Source organism: Lissotriton vulgaris, chromosome 4_1 (assembly GCF_964263255.1).
Source record: "Lissotriton vulgaris chromosome 4_1, aLisVul1.2, whole genome shotgun sequence".
In the NCBI taxonomy this organism is placed as follows: Eukaryota; Metazoa; Chordata; class Amphibia; order Caudata; family Salamandridae; genus Lissotriton; species Lissotriton vulgaris.
Window position 1 is genome coordinate 1,719,529,355 of NC_141691.1, and position 21,944 is coordinate 1,719,551,298.

Here is a 21,944-nt window from a genome sequence, read left to right on the forward strand (position 1 = left end):
TATGCCTCTCCACCAAATCTTCCTTCAAGGGCATATTAATTTATCGCCCACCCGGTTCAAGAGCCAAGTTTCTAGCAAATTTAGGCAACTTAACTGAAGCAGTTGCAGATTCCGCCCACTTTACGCTACTGGGTGATTTTAATTTTCACCTTGAAGCACTTGACAACCATGATACCTCACAGCTACTAGCAGACCTTGCAGCAGCTGGCATGACTCAACTGATAACTTCTCCCACGCACCAAGCAGGTCACACTCTAGACGGTCTGTTTACTAACAGCCCCTTAGTAAAGATCACCCGAATTATTCCTCTCGTTTGGACAGACCATGCAGCGATTTTCTTCACTGTAGAAACTAATCCATCAAAACCTACAGTCTCAGCCTCCTCCCAATCTTCATACAGAGACTGGAAAAACATCAATCTATCGCACTTAGCGGAGATGATGCAAGAAAATCTCATTCCTGAAGAGAATGACCCCATCATAGCGTCCTCCACCTACTTGAGGAACCTAAATATGGCCTGTAATAAGCTAGCCCCAATCAAAACCTCCTATCGAAATAGGAAAACACCATCAGCACCATGGTTTACTGAATCCCTTCGGATGCAGAAACAACACTGCAGGAATCTTGAAAGGCACTGGCGACGCAACTATAGTCCTGCAGACAAAATGACCTACAAAAACGCCCTGGCCATCTATAAAGGACTTATAGTTGCTGAAAAAAGCCGCTATTATACCTCTCAAATCGAGCAAGCAAAAAACTCAGCAGGAGAACTCTATAGGGTGGTCAACACTTTGTCCAACCCCCCGGCACCTCACCTAGAAGGCTCTCAGTCATTAGTGGATGCCCTGGCCAACTACTTTGAGGAAAAAGTCAGATCCATCTTCATCACTTTTACGAATTCCGCTCCCCCTCCCTTCTCCGAGGCACCCCCTACTAATACCCTGCCCTCCCTATTATCCTTTGATACTGTCGATCAGGATCATATTCATCGCTTGGTATCCAGCATCAAATCCGGTTCCCCTCTTGACCCTTGCCCTCCAGCTATTTTAAACCGCATCCCTGATGCAATCTCCCCTGCTCTGACCACTATCTGCAACGCCATGTTTGCAACTGGCGTATATCCTTCAGTCTGGAAGGAAGCCATTATCAAGCCCCTTCTAAAGAAGCCTACACTGGACCCTCAGCTTCCAGCTAGCTACAGACCCATCGCTTGTCTCCCCTTTCCAGCCAAAATTTTCGAAAAGTCTATCAACATCCAGCTTTCCAAATTCATCAATGATAACAATCTTCTTGATGAGACCCAGTTTGGTTTTAGACAGGGTCATGGGACGGAGACGGCACTACTAAAGGCCGCAGACGAAATCAGAGCAACCATGGACATGGGAGGAGCAGCAGTCCTAATACTTCTGGACCTCTCGGCTGCTTTTGACACGGTCGATCATGTCACTCTGATCGACCGTGTCTCAGCTTTAGGAATAAGAGGCAAAGCTAAAGATCTGATTGCCTCATTCCTAGCAAACCGCCCTCAGACCATCAAGATGGGCAATTTCACCTCCCACACCTTCTCCCTCCCTTGCGGTGTTCCCCAGGGCTCCTCGCTAAGCCCGACGCTGTTTAATATCTATGCGTCGGACTTGGCGAGGGTGATTAAATCTTATGGAATTGCCCTCACTACCTACGCCGATGATACCCAACTTGTATTATCGGTGCATAATAATGGAACATCCATCGCAGCCAACTTCCAGGAGGGAATGAAGGCGATAAGCTCCTGGATGTCATCAAATTGCCTCAAGCTTAACTCCGATAAAACGGAGGTGATGACATTCGGGAGCTTGCGCCCAGCATGGTCTCCTCAGTGGTGGCCACCTCAGCTGGGGCCCCCACCCCAGCCGGTGGCAAAGGTTCGCAACTTGGAAGTCATCTTTGACAACAAGCTGACGTTTCACCACCATGCCAACGCCGTTGTCTCATCTGCTTTCTATACCCTCAAAAAAATAAAAAAACTGCTTCCTTACCTTCCACAATCAGCAGGAAAAACTCTCATCAGCACATTAGTGTTCTCGAGAACCGATTACTGCAATTCACTTCTTTTGAATGCGCAGGAAGGAGTTCTCAATAAATTACAAACAGTACAAAATGCTGCAGCTAGAACGCTACTGTCTATCCCTAAATTCTCATCCGTTTCCCCGTACATCAGAAAACTCCATTGGCTCCCCATCAGGAGCCGAATCAAATTTAAAGCTATGTGTATAGCTTATAAGACCCTGAACAACACAGGACCACAGTTTTTAAAAGAAGCTCTCCGTCCAGTTGAACAACATAGGATTCTATGGTCTTCCTCAGCCTCTCTGTTGAAAGTCCATCGAACAAAGAGGGCCAACTGGGGAGACAGACGCTTCACCATTGCCACGGCCAAACTGTGGAACACTTTACCTCTCCACATTAAAACTGCTCCCACGCTTCTAAAATTTCGTAAAAGCCTCAAGACATGGCTATTCTCTTCCTCCTAACTCCCCGTTCAGACATGGCTATCCTCCACCTTAACTCCCCCGACACCTCTTAGTGAGTTCTGTGAATTTAGCGCCGAGACACCCTTATGGGTATTTGTTTGCGCTTTAAAAATTGCTAAAAATAAATAAAATAAATAAATAAATTCTTCACCTCTGGCATCCATCACCTCTAGCATCCTTCACCTCTGGCATCCTTCACCTCTGGCATCCTTCACCTCTGGCATCCTCACCTCTGGCATCCTTCACCTTCGGCGTCCTTCACCTCTGGCATTCTTCACCTCTGGCATCCTTCACGTCTGGCATCCTTCACCACTGGCATCCTTCACCTCTGGCATCCTTTACATCATGCATCCTTCACCTATGGCATCCTTCACCTCCGGCATCCTTCACCACTGGCAACCTTCACCACTTGCAACCTTAACCTCTTCATCCTTCACCTCTTCATCCTTCACCTCTGGCATTCTTCGCCTCTTCATCCTTCACCTCTGACATCCTTCACCTCTTCATCCTTCACCTTTGCATCCTTCACCTCCGGCACCCATCACCTCTGCATTCTTCACCTCCGGTATCCTTCACCTCTGGTATCCTTCACCTTCCGTATCCTTCACCTCCAGTGCCCTTCACCTTTAGCATCCTTCACCTCCGGCATCCTTCACCTTTCATATCCTTCACCTCCAGTGCCCTTCACCTTTAGCTTTCACAACGACAAATAGAAATATAGACTCCAATCAGTACTATATTGGCAAAATTTTCAGTACCCAGCCGGGCCTGAATTTTTATTTTCAAGTATAGGTAAATTTAAAAGACCATCAAGAAGGTCTAATGTGACAATAAATAGGGTACAAGCCTGTACCTATCCAAAAAAGTGCACTCAAGAAAGGTTCAAGAGTAGGAAGAGAGCAAGGAAAAAGAAGGTGAAGATTATCAGGCAAAAAGAGCTGCGGAGCCAATTGTCCCTTGCATCAATAACATATTAGCACTGCAAGTTCAGACAACCAATTCATGTAACAGTATAAACACAATGGACAGGTTACACAATTGGAATGAGTGTCGACGGCGTTTCGATCCCCGGCTCCTAGTGAACTGGGATCATCATCAGGACAGTAAGAGTGTATTGCCTGTGTGTGCTTTCTTTAAAACCTGTTAGTAATCACGATTTACAGAAATGAAAAAAAGAAGAAGAAAAAAGAAGAAAATTCTGTTTAGATACAGCACTAATTACAGGTAAAATGCACGTAGTATTCATTTGTGTCATGCCATTGTGATCATGTTGATGCCAACCACACGTCCTTTAGTGTTCAAAACACATGCTTTATCCAAAAAGTGCAAGAACCGATTAAGTCAAAGCCGGCTCGGAAAATAATACCGTGTGCATTTAAACGCTAACGTTGTTGCGCCGATTAGAGCGAACGTGGCTATATGTGTCGCTTCCAAGGATGACATAGTAGTGAAGCCGTGTTTGGGGCTAATTCTATAGCTGGCACTAAGTGAAAATAACCACTTTACGGACCGTGGCGGTGGTGGCTAGGTGTTTGGGTGATAAAATCATGCTTTATTTGTGCCTAGGTTCTTTACATGCCTCTTAACATGGCCATAGTGATGCCATAATGGTAATTAAAGGGCGCACCTTTTCAAGCGTTTAACATCAGCCTCCTAGTAGTTTATAAGCAATAATGAATCGAAGGGCTGGTACCTAAAGTAAACAAATCAAATTAGACCAAAGTGCTGGTACTATGCGCTAATGATTAGTGCAGGGGGGACCACGACGTTACCTCGGTGTCCTATTTGGTAGGTTTTAAGGGGTGCTGCCATCAGTTCCTATCTTGTGATGAAGGAAGAATCCAATTATCTTGGAACTTGAGTCGTGTGTATTCCGTATTAGGCAAATACACTGGGACTCGAGAGACTGCAATTAAAAAGAATTTGAGCGTTAGGGCAAGAAAATGCTAATGGCCCATGGTGCGAACGCACAGAGAGTTGGAATGTCCCTGGGCCCGAGGGAGGTCGAGAGCCCTTACCTTTGCGAGGAGATAATAGTCCTGCTACTCGCGATCCGAGTTGGCAGCAGGCGGTGTGCGCAATGGCAGCGCGCCGGCTTCACGATGATACGGAAGTCAGCCCGTGCCTCGCCGCCTGTGATTAAATAAACAGTGACGAGGGAGTGAGCGCAGAGGGAGGGGAGAGGGGTGTCCCCGTGGCGGCCATCTTAAAGTGGTGTTTGTTTACTCACGCTAGGTGCAGGTGCTCTTGGTCATGCAATGTGCTAGGATTAAAGAGTAATTTCAGTGCAAGCAGATTTATATAATGAGAATTTCTGCAACCTTTGTGTGGCATTTACAGAGCAATTTCAATAAGGCAAACAGATTTACATAATGAGAATTTCTGCAACCTTTGTGTGGCATTTTCACCTTAGTCTCTGCACGAACAGTAGTTGAGTTTTGGCAAGCATGATTTGGATTTTCAAAAGCAGACCGCATTATGTTACAACACATCATACATTAAGATACTAAGCAACCTGGTGTTAAAAATACGGAAATTTTGACACTGTCATAAGTCAAACTCTGGCAATTCATAACAATCCTGCCCAATCCTCAGTCCGGTTGAGACCATTCCGGATTGTGTCCAGAAGCAAAATACATTTCAGTTCCTCCTTGTTTAGGAGTTGAGCCATACAACCTCCTCTAGGTGGTAGCCTTAGTGCCTTTAGCACAGTCCATTTTAAGTCATTTTCTGTGTGCTTGGCACTGGCAAAATGTTCCACGAGCGGGGCGTTCTGGGTTTGACACCGGATGCGGCTCTTGTGCTGGCAGATCCTTGTTTTCACCTTCTGCGATGTTTGACCCACATACATTTTCATACATGGACATTGAACCAAGTAAATAACATTACAGGTGTTACAATTAGAAAGTGAAGAACTGGTAAAGGTGATGTTATTAAATACTCTGGTTTTCCCTTCAATGGTTATGTCACACACACTACAGTTGCCACATTTCACATGTCCTACAACGGGGGACAGACCCCATATGCTTTCGAGTGTAGAGGATTGATCGGGGCTTGGCAGTGCTGCTCGAACTAGATGGTCCTTCAGATTTTTGATTTTTTTAAAAGCAAATAAAGGGCGCTCAATTTCTAGTACGCCCGCATTAATGACAGGCCAGTGACGGAGTATCATCTTTCTCATTTTGTTTGACACGGGAGAAAAAGTGGTTACACAAGCTATTCTCTCCTGTGGGGTCTTAGTAGCGGGTGTCAGTAAGGTTTCTCTAGGTCTATACCATGCCCTTTTAAGGGCATTTTTAACAATACGCCTCGGGTAGCCCCTGTTTTTTAGTTTTTCTGCTAGGATGGCACCTTCTTTAAAGTAATCCTGCCTGCACGAGCAATTTCTCCTGATACGCAGGAACTGAGAGAATGGGAGTGAATCCCGTAGTGCTCTGGGATGGTTGCTGGAATAGTCTAATAGCGTATTCCGCTCTGTAGTTTTTCTGAACAAACGTGTCAGGAGAACTCCCTCTTGGTGGAAAATGGAAAGGTCTAGGAAATCGATGGAAGTTTTATTCGAGGTTAAGGTAAAATGAAGACCACAGCAGTTGTTGTCCATCCAATGTTGGAAATGGCGCAGATCATTGACCTCACATCTCCAGATCATGAATATGTCGTCAATGTATCGACGCCATAATACAATTCCTGGATAGAATGGATTAGATGGGCAAAGTATCACCTCCTTTTCAATCTCGTTCATGAAAAGTATAGCCAAGTTTGGGGCAAAAATAGCCCCCATACTGGTGCCCTTGATCTGCTGGTAAAAAAGGCCATTAAATGTAAAGAAGTTTTTTGTTAGGCAGATTTCAAGTAACTGTAGAATAAAAGATGTTGGTATTGCGTGCGGGCGGGGACGTGTGTCTAGAGTTTTTTGAATCACCTTCAGGGCCGCTATCTGAGGGATATTGGTATAAAGCGACTCCACGTCCATGTTGCAGAGCGTGTCAGTTACTGGATTGAAGGGCAAGTTTTCAACTAATGAGATCATGGACATGGAGTCTCTGACATAACAGGGTGTGGAGGGGACAAACTCCTTTATGAAGAAGTCAATAAAGGCTCCTAATGGCTCTAAAATAGAGCCACATGCTGATACAATCGGCCGTCCAGGTGGTGCAGTGAGGCTCTTATGGATTTTTGGAAGAGTATATATCACAGGTGTTCTCGGGCTTTTGATATTTAGATAATTAAACTCTTTTTTAGATAAGAAACCTTCTCTCATTGCGTCCGTGGTAATATTCTTTATTAATTCCTGAATTTCCTTTGTAGGATTGGATGCTAGCCTTTGGTAGTGTTCCCTGTTGTCTAATTGCCTTTGTATTTCAGCGGTGTAGGACTCAAGATCCTGGAGAACGATTCCACCGCCCTTGTCTGCACTCTTGATGATCAGAGAATTGTTCATTTTGAGAGTGGTGATTGCCTGTTTTTCTCTTAACGTGATATTATATGGGATGAAATTACGGGTGTTTTGTAAAGTGGAGAGATCTTTTAAGACCAATTGTGCCCACAATTTCGCCCAACTATTTGGAACTACAAACCGAACTGATGAGATTCTTCAGACGAGTTCGGCTAAAGGCATTCTTTCAATTGCATCCCAGTCAAGAAAGTAATGCCCTAACACCTTTCCGGCCTCCCTCTAACTTTTCTCCCACTTCCGGGATGATTCCACCAGAGATAATCACCTTCGAGAAGTTGGTCTTAAAAGATCTCTCCACTTTACAAAACACCCGTAATTTCATCCCATATAATATCACGTTAAGAGAAAAACAGGCAATCACCACTCTCAAAATGAACAATTCTCTGATCATCAAGAGTACAGATAAGGGCGGTGGAATCGTTCTCCAGGATCTTGAGTCCTACACCGCTGAAATACAAAGGCAATTAGACAACAGGGAACACTACCAAAGGCTAGCATCCAATCCTACAAAGGAAATTCAGGAATTAATAAAGAATATTACCACGGACGCAATGAGAGAAGGTTTCTTATCTAAAAAAGAGTTTAATTATCTAAATATCAAAAGCCCGAGAACACCTGTGATATATACTCTTCCAAAAATCCATAAGAGCCTCACTGCACCACCTGGACGGCCGATTGTATCAGCATGTGGCTCTATTTTAGAGCCATTAGGAGCCTTTATTGACTTCTTCATAAAGGAGTTTGTCCCCTCCACACCCTGTTATGTCAGAGACTCCATGTCCATGATCTCATTAGTTGAAAACTTGCCCTTCAATCCAGTAACTGACACGCTCTGCACCATGGACGTGGAGTCGCTTTATACCAATATCCCTCAGATAGCGGCCCTGAAGGTGATTCAAAAAACTCTAGACACACGTCCCCGCCCGCACGCAATACCAACATATTTTATTCTACAGTTACTTGAAATCTGCCTAACAAAAAACTTCTTTACATTTAATGGCCTTTTTTACCAGCAGATCAAGGGCACCAGTATGGGGGCTATTTTTGCCCCAAACTTGGCTATACTTTTCATGAACGAGATTGAAAAGGAGGTGATACTTTGCCCATCTAATCCATTCTATCCAGGAATTGTATTATGGCGTCGATACATTGACGACATATTCATGATCTGGAGATGTGAGGTCAATGATCTGCGCCATTTCCAACATTGGATGGACAACAACTGCTGTGGTCTTCATTTTACCTTAACCTCGAATAAAACTTCCATCGATTTCCTAGACCTTTCCATTTTCCACCAAGAGGGAGTTCTCCTGACACGTTTGTTCAGAAAAACTACAGAGCGGAATACGCTATTAGACTATTCCAGCAACCATCCCAGAGCACTACGGGATTCACTCCCATTCTCTCAGTTCCTGCGTATCAGGAGAAATTGCTCGTGCAGGCAGGATTACTTTAAAGAAGGTGTCATCCTAGCAGAAAAACTAAAAAACAGGGGCTACCCGAGGCGTATTGTTAAAAATGCCCTTAAAAGGGCATGGTATAGACCTAGAGAAACCTTACTGACACCCGCTACTAAGACCCCACAGGAGAGAATAGCTTGTGTAACCACTTTTTCTCCCGTGTTAAACAAAATGAGAAAGATGATACTCCGTCACTGGCCTGTCATTAATGCGGGCGTACTAGAAATTGAGCGCCCTTTATTTGCTTTTAAAAAAAGCAAAAATCTGAAGGACCATCTAGTTCGAGCAGCACTGCCAAGCCCCGATCAATCCTCTACACTCGAAAGCATATGGGGTCTGTCCCCCGTTGTAGGACATGTGAAATGTGGCAACTGTAGTGTGTGTGACATAACCATTGAAGGGAAAACCAGAGTATTTAATAACATCACCTTTACCAGTTCTTCACTTTCTAATTGTAACACCTGTAATGTTATTTACTTGGTTCAATGTCCATGTATGAAAATGTATGTGGGTCAAACATCGCAGAAGGTGAAAACAAGGATCTGCCAGCACAAGAGCCGCATCCGGTGTCAAACCCAGAACGCCCCGCTCGTGGAACATTTTGCCAGTGCCAAGCACACAGAAAATGACTTAAAATGGACTGTGCTAAAGGCACTAAGGCTACCACCTAGAGGAGGTTGTATGGCTCAACTCCTAAACAAGGAGGAACTGAAATGTATTTTGCTTCTGGACACAATCCGGAATGGTCTCAACCGGACTGAGGATTGGGCAGGATTGTTATGAATTGCCAGAGTTTGACTTATGACAGTGTCAAAATTTCCGTATTTTTAACACCAGGTTGCTTAGTATCTTAATGTATGATGTGTTGTAACATAATGCGGTCTGCTTTTGAAAATCCAAATCATGCTTGCCAAAACTCAACTACTGTTCGTGCAGAGACTAAGGTGAAAATGCCACACAAAGGTTGCAGAAATTCTCATTATGTAAATCTGTTTGCCTTATTGAAATTGCTCTGTAAATGCCACACAAAGGTTGCAGAAATTCTCATTATATAAATCTGCTTGCACTGAAATTACTCTTTAATCCTAGCACATTGCATGACCAAGAGCACCTGCACCTAGCGTGAGTAAACAAACACCACTTTAAGATGGCCGCCACGGGGACACCCCTCTCCCCTCCCTCTGCGCTCACTCCCTCGTCACTGTTTATTTAATCACAGGCGGCGAGGCACGGGCTGACTTCCGTATCATCGTGAAGCCGGCGCGCTGCCATTGCGCACACCGCCTGCTGCCAACTCGGATCGCGAGTAGCAGGGCTATTATCTCCTCGCAAAGGTAAGGGCTCTCGACCTCCCTCGGGCCCAGGGACATTCCAACTCTCTGTGCGTTCGCACCATGGGCCATTAGCATTTTCTTGCCCTAACGCTCAAATTCTTTTTAATTGCAGTCTCTCGAGTCCCAGTGTATTTGCCTAATACGGAATACACACGACTCAAGTTCCAAGATAATTGGATTCTTCCTTCATCACAAGATAGGAGCTGATGGCAGCACCCCTTAAAACCTACCAAATAGGACACCGAGGTAACGTCGTGGTCCCCCCTGCACTAATCATTAGCGCATAGTACCAGCACTGTGGTCTAATTTGATTTGTTTACTTTAGGTACCAGCCCTTCGATTCATTATTGCTTATAAACTACTAGGAGGCTGATGTTAAACGCTTGAAAAGGTGCGCCCTTTAATTACCATTATGGCATCACTATGGCCATGTTAAGAGGCATGTAAAGAACCTAGGCACAAATAAAGCATGATTTTATCACCCAAACACCTAGCCACCACCGCCACGGTCCGTAAAGTGGTTATTTTCACTTAGTGCCAGCTATAGAATTAGCCCCAAACACGGCTTCACTACTATGTCATCCTTGGAAGCGACACATATAGCCACGTTCGCTCTAATCGGCGCAACAACGTTAGCGTTTAAATGCACACGGTATTATTTTCCGAGCCGGCTTTGACTTAATCGGTTCTTGCACTTTTTGGATAAAGCATGTGTTTTGAACACTAAAGGACGTGTGGTTGGCATCAACATGATCACAATGGCATGACACAAATGAATACTACGTGCATTTTACCTGTAATTAGTGCTGTATCTAAACAGAATTTTCTTCTTTTTTCTTCTTCTTTTTTTCATTTCTGTAAATCGTGATTACTAACAGGTTTTAAAGAAAGCACACACAGGCAATACACTCTTACTGTCCTGATGATGATCCCAGTTCACTAGGAGCCGGGGATCGAAACGCCGTCGACACTCATTCCAATTGTGTAACCTGTCCATTGTGTTTATACTGTTACATGAATTGGTTGTCTGAACTTGCAGTGCTAATATGTTATTGATGCAAGGGACAATTGGCTCCGCAGCTCTTTTTGCCTGATAATCTTCACCTTCTTTTTCCTTGCTCTCTTCCTACTCTTGAACCTTTCTTGAGTGCACTTTTTTGGATAGGTACAGGCTTGTACCCTATTTATTGTCACATTAGACCTTCTTGATGGTCTTTTAAATTTACCTATACTTGAAAATAAAAATTCAGGCCCGGCTGGGTACTGAAAATGTTGCCAATATAGTACTGATTGGAGTCTATATTTCTATTTGTCGTTGTGAAAACTTAATCCTATGGACCACTGTTTTTCATAATAATTGATTGCCCAAGGTCCCTAGGTACCCATTGGGTCTCCCTTGTCTTCTGAAAATCTTCACCTTTAGCATCCTTCACCTCCTGCATCCTTCACCACTGGCATCCTTCACATCTTCACCCTTCACCTCTGGCATCCTTCACCTCTGGCATCCTTCACATCTTCACCCTTCACCTCTGGCATCCTTCACCTCCGGCATCCTCCACCTCTTCATACTTCATCTTTGACAGCCTTCACCTCTTTATCCTTCACCTCTTCATCCTTCACCTCTGGCATCCTTCACCTCTTCATCCTTCACCACTGACATCCTTCAAATCCGGCATTCTCCACCTTTTCATCCTTCACCCCTGACATCCTTCACCTCTGGCATCCTTCACCTCCAGTATCCTTCACCTCCAGTGTCCTTCACCTCCAGTGCCCTTCACCTCTTGCATCCTTCAACTCTGGCATCCTTCGCCTCTTCATCCTTCACCTCTTCATCCTTCACCTCTGTCATCCTTCACCTCTGGCATCCTTCACATCTTCATCCTTCACCTTTCATACTTTACCTTTTCATCCTTCACCTCTGGTATCCTTCACCTCTTCATCTTTCACCACTGACATCGTTCACCTCTGGCATTCTTCAGCTCTGGCATCATTCATCTCCAGAATCCTTCACCTCCAGTATCCTTCACCTCCAGTATCCTTCCCCTCCATTGCCCTTCACCTCTTGCATCCTTCACCTCTGGCATCCTTCACTTCTGGTATCCTTCACCTCCAGTACCCTTCACCTCTTGTATCTTTCGAATCTATGACATAATATCGACAGACAGAATATCTACATACAAAAATATCGACACAAAAATATCGAAATCAAAAATATCGAAGTTATATCTACATAATGGTAAGTACAAAAATATTGAAAAAATAATACCGTAGTACAAAAATATCGAAATTAAAAATATCGCTTTTTTAAATGTATTAATAATAATTTAAAATGAATTTAAAAATACATATAATTTTACAAATAATAAATAAAAACATTAAAACACATTTAAAAAATTATAACTAATACATATACACTTAAAATAAATTAAAAATTCTACATATACATTTATGAATATACTTACTCCACATATTACAACAGTAGAAAAAGCGTTGGATAGCGTAGGGGTTTAAATTACTATTCCCACTCCAGAGAGTGCAACAGTAGGGAAAGCGTTGGATAGCGTAGGGGTTTAAATTACTATTCCCACTCCAGAGGGTGCAACAGTAGGGAAAGCGCTGGATAGTGTAGGGGTAAAAATTACTATTCCCACTCCAGAGGGTGCAACAGTAAACAGTAGGGAAAGCGTTGGATAGCGTAGGGTTAAAATTACTATTCCCACTCCAGAGAGTGCAACAGTAGGGAAAGCGTTGGATAGCGTAGGGGTTTAAATTACTATTCCCACTCCAAAGGGTGCAACAGTAGGGAAAGCGTTGGATAGCGTAGGGATAAAAACTTACTATTCCCACTCCAGAGGGTGCAACAGTAGGGAAAGCGTTGGATAGCGTAGGGGTAAAAATTAATATTCCCACTCCAGAGGGTGCAACAGTAGGGAAAGCGTTGGATAGCGTAGGGGTTAAAATTACTATTCCCACTCCAGAGAGTGCAACAGTAGGGAAAGCGTTGGATAGCGTAGGGGTTTAAATGACTATTCCCACTCCAAAGGGTGCAACAGTAGGGAAAGCGTTGGATAGCGTAGGGGTAAAAATTACTATTCCCACTCCAGAGGGTGCAACAGTAGGGAAAGCGTTGGATAGCGTAGGGGTAAAAATTACTATTCCCACTCCAGAGGGTGCAACAGTAGGGAAAGCGTTGGATAGCGTAGGGGTAAAAATTACTATTCCCACTCCAGAGAGTGCAACAGTAGAGAAAGTGTTGGATAGTGTAGGGGTTTAAATTACTATTCCCACTCCAGAGGGTGCAACAATAGAGAAAGCGTTGAATAGCGTAGGGGTAAAAATTACTATTCCCGCTCCAAAGGGTGCAACAGTAGGGAAAGCGTTGGATAGCGTAGGGGTAAAAATTACTATTCCCACTCCAGGAGGGTGCAACAGTAGGGAACGTGTTGGATAGCGTAGGGGTAAAAATTACTATTCCCACTCCAGAGGGTGCAACAGTAGGGAAAGCGTTGGATAGCGTAGGGGTAAAAATTACTATTCCCACTCCAGAGAGTGCAACAGTAGGGAAAGCGTTGGATAGTGTAGGGGTAAAAATTACTATTCCCACTCCAGAGGGTGCAAAAGTAGGGAAAGCGTTGGATTGTGTAGGGTTTAAATTACTTCCCACTCTACTCCCCCTGTAACACACAACACACTAAACATTAAAAAAAACACAATTAATAAAAGTTTCAATTAATCAATTAATAACAATAAATATTAATAAATTTATGTAAGTATAAATGAACTAATTAACACTTATTAATTACCAATTAATTAACAATAAATACCAATAAATAAATACAATCTCTTTAATTAATTACATGTAATTATATAACACCCTATTCCCCTATAAACACACAACCCACTACACATAAGTAAATCACATCATTTAATCACTTAATAATTATTAGGTACCAATTAATTATTAAGTAACAATAACAAAAATTATAAATTAAAAATATTAAAACATTAACTCTAATTAATGTAATTTACTACTTAATATTATTTCGTTACAAATTAGTTATTAATTAACAATAACACTAAATTAAATATATTAGCACAATAAATCTAATTAATTTAATTCACTAATTAATATTAATTAATTACCAATTAATTATTCATTAACAATAACAATAAATTAAATATCTTAGCACATTAAATCTAAATAATTTAATTAACTAATTAATATTAATTAATTCCCAATTAATTAACAATAACAATACATTAAATATCTTAGCACATTAAATCTAATTAATTTAATTAGCTAATTAATATGAATTAATTAACAATTAATTATTAATTAAAAATATTTACAAATATATATTAATTAATTAATTATTATTAAATTACTTCCCACCCTATTCCCCCATAAACCCACAACCCGCTCTAATACTAAAACGCAAAATGTAAACAAAATTACTAATTTTCAAACATACATTTCTAAACATATTTAGCAAACATATAAACAACATAATAAAATACATAACACTAAATAACAAAATTTCAATATTACTAACATACATACCTTAATATCGATATTCTGTCTATCGATATTATGGCACATCGATATACTATACCATCGATATTAAAACATCGATATTATTGTATATCGATATTTTAATTTCGATATTTTGTCTGACTACCGTATCTTTCACCTCCGGCATCCTTCACCTCTTCATCCTTCACCTCCGGCATCCTTCACCTCTTCATCCTCCACCTCTGGCATACTTCACCTCTGGCATCCTTCACCTCTGGCATCCTTCACCTCTGGCATCCTTTACCTCTGGCAACCTTAACCTCTGGCATCCTTCACCTCTGGCATCCTTCACCTCCTCATTCTTAACTTTCATCCTTCACCTCTGGCATCCTTCACCACTGGCAACCTTCACCACTGGCAACCTTCACCTCCTCACCTCTTCATCCTTCACCAGGAAGCCGCTTGGCCGCAGTGCGCTTTAGAAATCTCTTTTTCATTTCATTTCATCCTTCACCTCTCGCATTTTTTGCCTCTTCATATTTCCCCTCTGACATCCTTCACCTCTTCATCCTTCACCTTGGCATCCTTCACCTCCGGCACCCTTCACCTCTGCATCCTTCACCTCCGGCATCCTTCACCTTTGTTATCCTTCACCTCCAGTGCCCTTCACCTTTAGCATCCTTCACCTCTTCATCCTTCACCACCGGCATCCTTCACCTCTGACATCCTTCACCTCTTCATCCTTCACTCCTGGCATCCTTCACCTCTTCAACCTTCACCTCTTCATCCTTCACCCCTGACATCCTTCACCTCTGCCATCCTTCACCGCTGTGCTTTGTGGTAGCGGTCTAGTGTTCAGCGTAACGGAACAGGAAATGGGATAGCGGAAGCGGAAGGCGGCCATCTTGGCTATTGGCGCCGACCGCTGCCGAGAGAGGTTGTAATTCCCGGCGCTCCGGAATAAAGAGTAAATTAACCACATCCTGGTGTCTGCCTAACATAATTTCCACTTTCACAATGGCGACGAGGTATGGGGAATAGAACCCGCCCCCCCAGACACCACGTGGAGAAACGGAAGTGCTCGACCGGCGAAGAGATTTCACAGCCGGCGCCCGGAGCGTGGCAGAGGACCCGAGGAGGGAGAAAAAGGGCGCGAACTTCACGCTGGCTGACTGTGCAGGAGCACATTACCAGGAGGTAGGCCTGCAAGCCCCTAGAGGACAAGAAGATAGGTGCAGGGTTGTCCAGCCCCAGTGAAGCAGACAGTGTCCCGGCAGGGGGACCCACTGTGACGTGATATCTCGCCCCACCTTGATAGGTGGTGGAGCAGGCTGCAGGGAGAGAACCGCACCGGGGGAGAGCCCAAGGCAGGCAGTGGTGTACCTTAACCCTGGTGGTGTGGTGGTTGAACCAGGCAAGCTGGCGGAGCGGCGTGCAAGCGCAAGGGGGCCAAGATCTACTAAGCCTGCTGAAGAGGAGGATCTACTGGCCCAACCTGATCCCGCGCAAGAGTCACAAGGGGAGGACAGTGACGGTGATCTTGGCGAGAGAGGCACGGCCGTACAGACCACGCCGGGAAGCCCCCCAGGAAGGGTTGTCCCCATCAGGACTGACCGGAGAGGTGCCAACAACATGGCTGTCCAGTCATACTCCCTCACCCAACTGGTGCCATTCCTAACCAAGAGTGGTGAACCGGAGATGCAGTGGGAAGACTGGAAAAGATACTTCCTCAACTGCCTCGACGCGCTGGAAGAGGAAGGAGGTGCGCCATTCTCCAGCAAGAGAAGAAAAAAAATCCTGTTACATAACCTAGGCCCAGTAGGGATAAGGGTCTACGACACCATTGTCAAAGGAGAGAGAGATGCTACGGACACCGACGTCTTCAGCCACAACATTGCTGACCTCGACGCACACTACAGGCCTGTCGTGTGTGTCGCGATAGACAGATACAACTTCTTCCAGAGGAAACAGAAGAGCAGTGAGACAGTGGACGAGTACGTCGTAGCCCTGCAGAAGTTAGCACTCACATGCAAGTTTGGAGCGCTACACGACGATCTAATCAGAGACCAGATCATCATGCACACGTCCAGCACCCATGTCCAAGAAAAACTATGGGTAAATGGAGACTCCCCCCTCAAAGAAATATGGGCGATGGTGAAGAAGGCCAAATTGTCCAAACGCTGTGCGCAAGCTGCCAAGAAGGAAGCAGGAGGAGCGCAAACAGTGTGCAAGATAATGACGCAAGGGAGGAATGAGCGCCCGAGGCAAAGAGATCAACAGAGGAATCAGGAAGGCAGACGAACCGCCCAGGCCAATCAGACGGACCAGAGGGCGAATAAAGGAGGAAGACTAAGCTGCTACAGGTGTGGAAGCACGGCGCATCTGGGGAAGGACAAGGTGTGCCCGGCGTTCATGGCAAAATGCTCGTATTGCGGAGTGTTAGGGGCGCTACGAAAAGGTATGCTGCCGGAAGCCCAAAGGAGCAATGGTCAGGTATGTGGACCAAGAGCAACAAGATGAACCAGAAGACCCAGAGGAACCGGAGGACCTGGAAGAGATCCTATATATTGATGTCCAAGTGTTGGAAATGGAAGGATCGGAAACTGACAAACCCAGACTGAACATGCACATAGGAGGGATACCCATGGAAATGATAGCAGACAGCGGGGCTCCCATCTCCATCATACAGAGAAAGGTATGGGAGGAAGAGTTTGCATCCAAAATCGAAGAAAAGCTACACCCGATGGACTTAAGACCTGTTACGTATACAGGGCAGAGGATTCCAATGTTGGGGTACTGTCCCCTCCTGTTTGAGTTTAGGGGCCGCCATGCAAATTGCAAGTTGTATGTCGCGGAGAAGGGCCCTTCTGTACTGAGCTGGAGGGATCAAGGAGCCTTAGGAATACAACTCAACCCAGGAGGCATTGAGAAAATCCTGCTAATGGACTTAGATAAGAAGGACGATGTGGACTCCTGGCGACGGGCATACCCCAAAGTATTCAACGGACAGATCGGTGAACTGGCAAAGTACAAGCACCTCATAAAGTTCAAGGAAGGAGCAATACCAGTGGTGCACAAGGTGAGGAACATTCCGTTCCGATGCAGAGATGCGGTACAAACGTAACTGGACAGACTGGAAAAGGAAGGAGTGATCAGAGCCATTGAAAGTGCGGAGTGGCTTTCTCCTCTGGTGGTAGCCCAGAAGCCGAATGGTAAAGTCCGGCTGTGTGGTGACCTTAGGGAACTAAATAAAAACATTGTCATTGATAAGTTTCCCTTGCCCCGCATAAACGAGATGTTGGCGAAGACGAAGAACATCAAGTGGTTCTCCACAGTGGACTTATCGTCAGCCTACCACCAAGTAAGACTACATCCATCGTGCAGCCATCTCACACCGTTCATCACGCCCTACGGCTGCTATGAATTCGTGAGGATGCTGTTTGGCCTGGCCTCGGCGGCCGCGGTCTTCCGGACGATGATGCACAGACTACTGAAGAACATAGAAGATGTGCAGTTCTTCCAAGACGACATCTTAGTGATGGGGAGGACCATACATGACCACAACGAGAAACTGCACAAGGTGCTACGAACATTGCAGGACAACGGTCTAACGGCGGAGTGGTCTAAGTGTAAATTTGGAGTACAGTCCGTCACATACTTAGGTCACGAGGTGAGCGAAAAAGGGATTGAGCCGAAAAGAGCCAACATGAAGGCGATTCTAGATGCCCCCACCCCAAGCAAGAAGGAGGATGTTCGGTCATTCCTGGGAATGGCCGAATACTACAGCAAATTCATTCCCCACTTCGCCACGAAAACGCATCTCCTACGCCAGCTACTCAAGGAAAAGAACAAGTTCCTATGGAGCCAGGAGGAACAGACCGAATTTGAATCTCTGAAACGTGAAATGAGTGCTGCCATTCCCCTGAAAGGATTTGACCCTAGTGCAGAATCAATCCTCACTACGGATGCCAGCGACCGTGGCCTGGGGGCAGTACTGATGCAACGGTCAGAGAGTGGTGAGACATCAACGGTCAGTTTTGCTTCGAGGTCACTTGCGCCAAACGAGGAAAAGTTTAGCTTCATTGAGAAGGAGATGCTAGCGGTGGTGTGGGCCATGGAAAGGTTTCGGTAATACTTATAGGGAGCGAAATTCATGGTGAAGACGGACCACAAACCTTTGGTCCGAGTGCTGACCTCCAGTGGTCATGCTCACGCGACACCTAGAATTGCGAAAATGACACTGAGGCTGTTGGACTTTGTGTATGAGGTGGAACACATTCCGGGACCGCAGAACAAAGTGGCGGACTTCCTTAGCAGGGCAGCAGCCATGGAAGACGCAGTTAACCAGGAGAAACAAAGATGGGAAGGATATGTGGTAGCCACCATTCAGGATACCGAGAAGGTGATAAGTGCCCAAGAGTGGGAAGAAGCATACAAAGAAGACGTCGACTTGGAAGCCATCAAAGGATATGTGATCCATGGGTGGCCGGAGAAGAGACACCTTAAAGATGAACTTCGGAGGTATTGGGAAGTAAGGGATGAACTGTCGCTGGCCGAGAATCCCACATTTCTGTTGAGAGGTGACAAAGTAGTACCACCACAAGGCATACTGGAACACTTAATGACTCTATTACACGAAGGGCACCAGGGCATCACCAAGACCAAAGCCCTTGCCAGGCAAGCATACTGGTGGCAAGCCATTGATGCGCAGGTAGAGCGGTACTTACGGCAGTGCAAATCGTGTGCCAAGGCAGACAAATCACAGAGCATGCTTAGGCCACCACTGGGAAAATTCCCAGTACCAGATGGACCATGGGAAATGGTGTCTGTGGACATAATGGGCCCCAACGTCAATAAAGTAGGGACACAGAAGTATGCGGTGGTTCTCATTGACAAATACTCCAAGTGGCCGGAAGTAGAGGTGATGGAGAACGTAGACACAGAGGCGGTGGTTAGCTTCTTGCGCGCTACGTTTGTTAGGGAAGGAATCCCTAAGGTCATCATATGTGACAATGGGCCGCAATTCACCTCGGTGAAATGGATTGCCTTCACTGACAGGAATGGTATAGAAGTGAAACACACGCCCATCTACCACCCCTCAGGAAACGGTCAGGTGGAGCGATTCAATCGTGTAATCATGGGTACCATTCAGGCGGCCATCAACGATGGACTAGACTGGGAGAAAGAACTGGAAAAGATGATCTGGGCCTATCGGATCACCCCGGGGAGCACAGGGTACAGCCCTTTCAAGGTGTTGAGAGGAAGAGAGGCTTTCACCAAAGACAACATGGCATGGAGGAAATTGGTGGTACAAAGTAAATGGTCCCCAGCGGTGGTCAGAAGGAATCTAGAAAGAGCACAAGATGGTTACACGACCCATTTCAATAAAAGACACAACGTTAAAGGAGTGGAACTGGAGAAGGGCGACTGGGTAAGAGTTAAACTGGCGATCCTCAAGAGGAAGGGAGAAAGCAAATTCTCACCACCGTTACAAGTACTAGAGCCCTACGCCCGGTCGGCCCTGCTCAGTGACGGGAAAGTGTGGTCGCAGGACAGAATGGCCAAATGCAGCAAGATCCTAAAGTGGGAACGTGAGACAGAGGAAGGAGCGGAGCATGTGGTAGATGAAGGCGAAGAAGAACGTAGTGGAAGGCGAAGCGAGAATGTAGAAGAAGGAGCGCAGCAAGTGGAAGACAGTGATGGAGAAGAAGGTATGAGCGAAGGGATGAAGAGCTGGTGCAAGGAAGAGCGGAGTGAGGAAGTGATGGACAAGGAAGGAGAAGGTGCAGGAAGACAAGTGGACAGAAGGGAACAGGACGAAGAAGGAGGTGTTGGTATGGTAAAGACTAGAGTTGGGAGAACAGTGAAGGTGCCAGAGAAGTACAAGGACTTTGACATGGACTGGAAGTAAGGACTAAAGCTTGTTGTGTGATATTGCATTAAAGGGGGGAGATATGTGGTAGCGGTCTAGTGTTCCGCGTAACGGAACAGGAAATGGGATAGCGGAAGCGGAAGGCGGCCATCTTGGCTATTGGCGCCGACCGCTGCAGAGAGAGGTTGTAATTCCCGGTGCTCCGGAATAAGTAAATTAACCACATCCTGGTGTCTGCCTAACATAATTTCCACTTTCACATGCTTGAGTAGTGATATTCTGACTGGCTCTCCTGAACACCCCAGAAGATGTACACCAGGACCATCGTCAGCAAGAGAGGAAGGAGCTGGAGCGTGCCCACCTTTGACGTTTCACACCATCGTTTACCGTGATCCTGTCATTCGATGGAGCCCACCGAAGGGACCCTTTGCCTTGTGCAATGTACTCTATTGTTCTCATTCAAGTGCAGCATGGACAGAGACGCTTCCAGCTACCAGTGTAAGGTTCTAAAATAGATTTTATCAGGGATTATAAGGTTCACAGATAGATTTTTAGTCGGGGATCACCAAAACTGTACAGTTGCAACAGGTTCTGCAGATCTAAAGAAAACATATCGAATCAAATGTAACGTTTGCTGTCAATAAAATGTCAAAAGTACTCCCAATAAACCGTTTCCGCTATTAACAAAAGATAGTAAATCCTCGAGGCTTATTCTTAAGTGGAAATATTCAAGATCAACTTCCTTCAAGGTCAAAAATAGCCCATGGAAAGCCATGGAACGGTAATACTTACATCAAAGTTATCAAAGATGGGGGGATGTTTGTTGATATCAATGACATTGACTTGTACCAGACACTTCGTTGTAAAAACTGCAAGAAAAGAAAACACATCACATGAGGAAAAAAAAAACATCTGTATGAAGCAGTGGTCGAAGTGGGGAAAAAACAGGGGAACTGTGGGTGGAGAATCAGGGGGCGGGAATAACTGAAGATTGAATCAGTGGGCGGAGTCAGGGGTGTGGCTAGAAATAGCAAAACATACTCATTTTTAGTTAGTTTAGCATTTCACTGACCAGTTACAGCTTATAATGTTATTTAATTAAAACAATGGATAAACATGTTTATTTGAGGTTTCATTCAGGAAAAAGCAAACACTCATAGGGAATACAGGTTTATGTAAAGCGTGTGAAATATAAGCAGGAACAACATGTTACCTTAATGCTTTTACACCTATTGTTCAGAAATCCATGATTATTTTTTGTCTCAAACATTGAGGTCATGAATACAGGGCTCCTCCTGTACACACGTGTTAACCAGGGCTCAGAAGAGAAAGGGACACTTCAGGAGAATCTAGACTCACGGAAACCCACAAAGGCTCCTTCATATTCATGTCAGCCCGCTAGCTGCTCAATCATAGTATAGTAAAAAGAACAACTGGTGGACAGAATGCAGAACAATATCATACATTCACCCCAGTACAGAGATCTGGGCCTAAATCCATTGTTTCTTTGATCACCATGGCATTCCAGTTTGGACCCAGCCATATGCAAATCAGTCTTGATCCTGCACCCAATAGGAACAGTCCAGCCCAAACTGCCAGGCCAGGTCCTCCCTGGACTGGAAACAAGCATCCTAGGATCGGTTTCGGACTATCAGCCCTCATCAGCCAGGATAGCTTGATTCCAGTGGCATGGAGAGCACGGAACTCTTGTCTGAGCATACCTGACTCACTCGGGGTGACAAATGCAAAAAGAACAATTGATAGACAGAATGCAGAACAATATCATACATTCACCCCAG

At 44.9% G+C, this 21,944-nt stretch overlaps 1 protein-coding gene across 1 annotated transcript in view; it reads right to left on the minus strand.

The window, feature by feature from the left end:
- Positions 1 to 21,944, minus strand: part of CDH17 (cadherin 17) — a 405,204-nt gene that overhangs the window by 68,318 nt on the left and 314,942 nt on the right. Inside the window, exon 11 of the mRNA XM_086965999.1 lies at positions 20,938 to 21,014. Within this exon, the coding sequence (XP_086822125.1) occupies positions 20,938 to 21,014 (77 nt within the window). The remainder of the gene's footprint in view (positions 1 to 20,937; positions 21,015 to 21,944) is intronic.